General features: G+C 35.0%; 1 protein-coding gene across 1 annotated transcript in view; it reads right to left on the bottom strand.

The window, feature by feature from the left end:
* LOC123230461 (vomeronasal type-2 receptor 26-like) overlaps positions 1-2665 on the bottom strand; it is a 13235-nt gene extending 10570 nt beyond the window's left edge. Inside the window, exon 1 of the mRNA XM_044656612.1 lies at positions 2534-2665. Within this exon, the coding sequence (XP_044512547.1) occupies positions 2534-2665 (132 nt within the window). The remainder of the gene's footprint in view (positions 1-2533) is intronic.
* Between the last annotated feature and the right edge of the window lie 678 nt (positions 2666-3343).

Genomic DNA, 3343 nt, shown 5'->3' with positions numbered 1-3343 from the left:
GACTTCTCATTTTGTGATTTAAACTCAGGTGATAGCATCTATATGAAAAATTTCAAACATACTGGCTTGACTCAACCTGTTTATGATGGAACATTCCAAGTCCTACTGACTATACCAACAGCCCTTAAAACTGAGGAGAGAGGGGGCAGCTGGGTAGCTCAGTGGATTGAGAGTCAGGCCTAGAGATGGGAGGTCCTAGGTTCAAATCTGGCCTCAGCCACTTCCTAGCTGTGTGACCCTGGGCAAGCCACTTGACCCCCATTACCTACCCTTACCACTCTTCTGCCTTGGAGCCAATACACAGTATTGGCTCCAAGACAGAAGGTAAGGGTTTAAAAAAAACAAACTGGGGAGAGGAACTCATGGATTCATTGTAGCCATGTAAAATGAGAACCTTCTGTTGATGATGAATAAGTAATTGCCTATACTGATTGTATCTGACTATTGATTGTATTTGACTAAGACTCCAATATTGCTAGATCTGTACTATTTTGTTCCATTATATTTTATTGATTCTTCTACTTTAACAAATTGCCCTAGTAAAACAACACATATACTAGCAAAAAAAAAAACCAACAATATCTGTATTAGTGACCTATATTGACTTGATGTGCTTTTATAACATTTTGTGCCTTTTATGATTTTTTTTATTTTTTAGAATATATTATTGCTTTTATACCTCCATTGTTTTACATACCTCATTTGCACTCACACTGTGGCTCATGGCAAGTTAAAGAGGAAATGAACCATATTTTTTGGCAAGTAGCCTCTATATTTTAGCTCTATGACTGTGAAATATAGACATTTTTTATATTTTTCATTATTGTTTTTCTTCCTGCATGTGTGATACAGTATTTGATTTTTTCTCATTTTTTATATTTGAAGCACATATCACGAGTATTTAAAAGATTTTTTTTAACTCTTTTGATTTTAGCAATGGAACAAGCTAAGATGTCCATTTTCAAGCATATAAATGCTTACCCAAAAAACTTTGGACTATGGCAACTGCTTATTCAAATATTATGAGACTTTCGCTTGATGAATATGTCTAAATCAAGGAAACAACTGACTACAGAGGAGCACAGAAGTTAACCTGTGAAGTGTGAAAGAAGCACAAAGGTAAAAGAGACGAAACCAATTCTATGAAGATTGATGACATTCTGTGAAAAGAGCATGGTGAGAACTTGATAATGTGTGAGACTCCATGTTGCAACTGTTTAGCATGTGTTAGATGCAGGACATCCTTGTACCACACTCTTTATCAAGTTATATATGTATATATATATGTATATAACATCAATTGTTCTCCACTATCCTGAAAATCAAGGAAAATGGTCAGACCAGGGAATGCTATTTACCATTTCCTTCGAGATCTAGTCTCTTTTTCTATATTCTTCCATTATGTGGCAACTTGATGTAGTCCTTCTCAATGGCTAAAGACCTCAAATATTCTTTAGGTAGATCTATAAATAATGTTTTAGGACTTAATGATTAAGCTCCTCACATGAATATCCCTAGGCATATCTAAATGATAAATAATAAATTGGGTGGTGGTCCATCAAACTAGCCATCCCTCCACATACCCATATAATAAGGCTCATGTGGACTGGAAAAGAATCCATGTCCCCTTTATTTATTAACCAATTTCTGTTAAATGGAAGACATTCCTTGGAATTCCGAAGGACAAAGGAAATGTAAAAGGCAGTAGATTGGCTGTAGCCTTATGATCTAAGACTCTGACACTGTAATTCTCTCTAATATATAGGCCCTAATATAGGAATTAATGTTCTATGTGAAAAATGAATTATCACAAATCTTTATCAAAACAAATGTTTTTGAAATATTTATTTGCAGAAATTGTTTATACTTTTAATAAATTGTATAGTAAATATAATTTGTTTTTGACTAAATATAACTCTAGAAGTTGAAGAAAGAGATAAAAACAATAAGCAAAAGAAATGTCTCTATCTTAATTACAAACTGGGCTTAGATTTCAGAATAAGTTGATTAAAGAGAAACTGCACCTCATTGATAATTGATGAGGATATATCATGAAATACTTTCATATGCTTTAGAATTCAGAAGGAGAATTAACGACAAAATGACTCACCAGCAGTTAGTCAATCATGAATAGTCATTGACTGGGTTGTTGACCAGTGTAGGACATTTTAACCAAACCAGACCAACCTAAGAAGACGGTGAATAGTGTTTCAACACAAAATGTATTATAACTTTAAAGATAGTAGACTATACCATGACTGGAAATAAATTAGCAAAGATATTGCAAAAGGGGTTTCTTTCTCCTTCTGAGTGGTACTTGAGATCCTACCTACATCCAAGATTTTAATAAAGAAAAAAATGGTGAATTTCACATGCAAAATGACAAGAATTGGGAATTAAGAATACAGTCTTCAAGAAACATCTAATCAGAGAATTGGAGAATTGGAAGAGAATTCATTATATTTTTGCCCACATATCACAAAGACATCATTACTACACCATAGCTAAAAAGTGACTACCCATTCAATATTACCTGCCATGAATTAAAGACTAAATATTCTTCATCTCCCATTGAATTTTTTTCATTTTTTCTCAGAAATACTTCATGGAGAGCCCAAGCCACAGCATAGACAGTGTTGTAGATGGTGTAACTCAAGCCAGACATGGTCATATCAAAAGAACATAGAGGCAAAGTCTCCAAAGAAGCATTTGGTGAACATATGCCTTGCTCTTCATTTTCTAGTTGATCTGAGCACCTAAAGACTGACAGCCAGAATCCCCTAAGTAAAATGTCATCTGGATATTTAGAAGGTTTAACAGTTCTAAGAAAAGTCTTGAAACCAGGGATTTCATTTGTCAAATATGAAAATGTGAGAGCACCGTGAAAATGATGACCTTGACGATAAACAGGTCTCATGGTAATGTCCCAGTGAGATGTAGCAATCCAAACCTTCTTTATATGGAAGATAGGCATTTGTGAGTATCTCAGAACCATTAACGAATCGGCATCACCATGAATGACAAGCACTTCACTTGATGATACTAGGATCCTGGCCATGAAGTCCTCATGTGATACTATATGTCCTCTTTCACTGACAGGGATCTTCTCTGTGAAGGACACACAAACACGATTCTTTAACATTGCCTCTCTAATTTCCCACAGAAATTTCTCACCTCTTATATCATCTGTGGCAACTAGACCTATCCAGTTCCATTTAAAGTACACCATTAAGTGGACAAGACCTTGGTGAAGAGAAGAGTCTTTAGGAGCCATCTGATAGAGGGAAGGAAACTGGATCTTGTCACTAAGAATGGAATCAAATGGACCATAGCTGATCTGAAT

The sequence above is a fragment of the Gracilinanus agilis genome, chromosome 1, assembly GCF_016433145.1.
Source record: "Gracilinanus agilis isolate LMUSP501 chromosome 1, AgileGrace, whole genome shotgun sequence".
In the NCBI taxonomy this organism is placed as follows: Eukaryota; Metazoa; Chordata; class Mammalia; order Didelphimorphia; family Didelphidae; genus Gracilinanus; species Gracilinanus agilis.
Note: the sequence above shows the minus strand (reverse complement) of the source record. Positions and strands in the feature narration are given on the sequence as shown.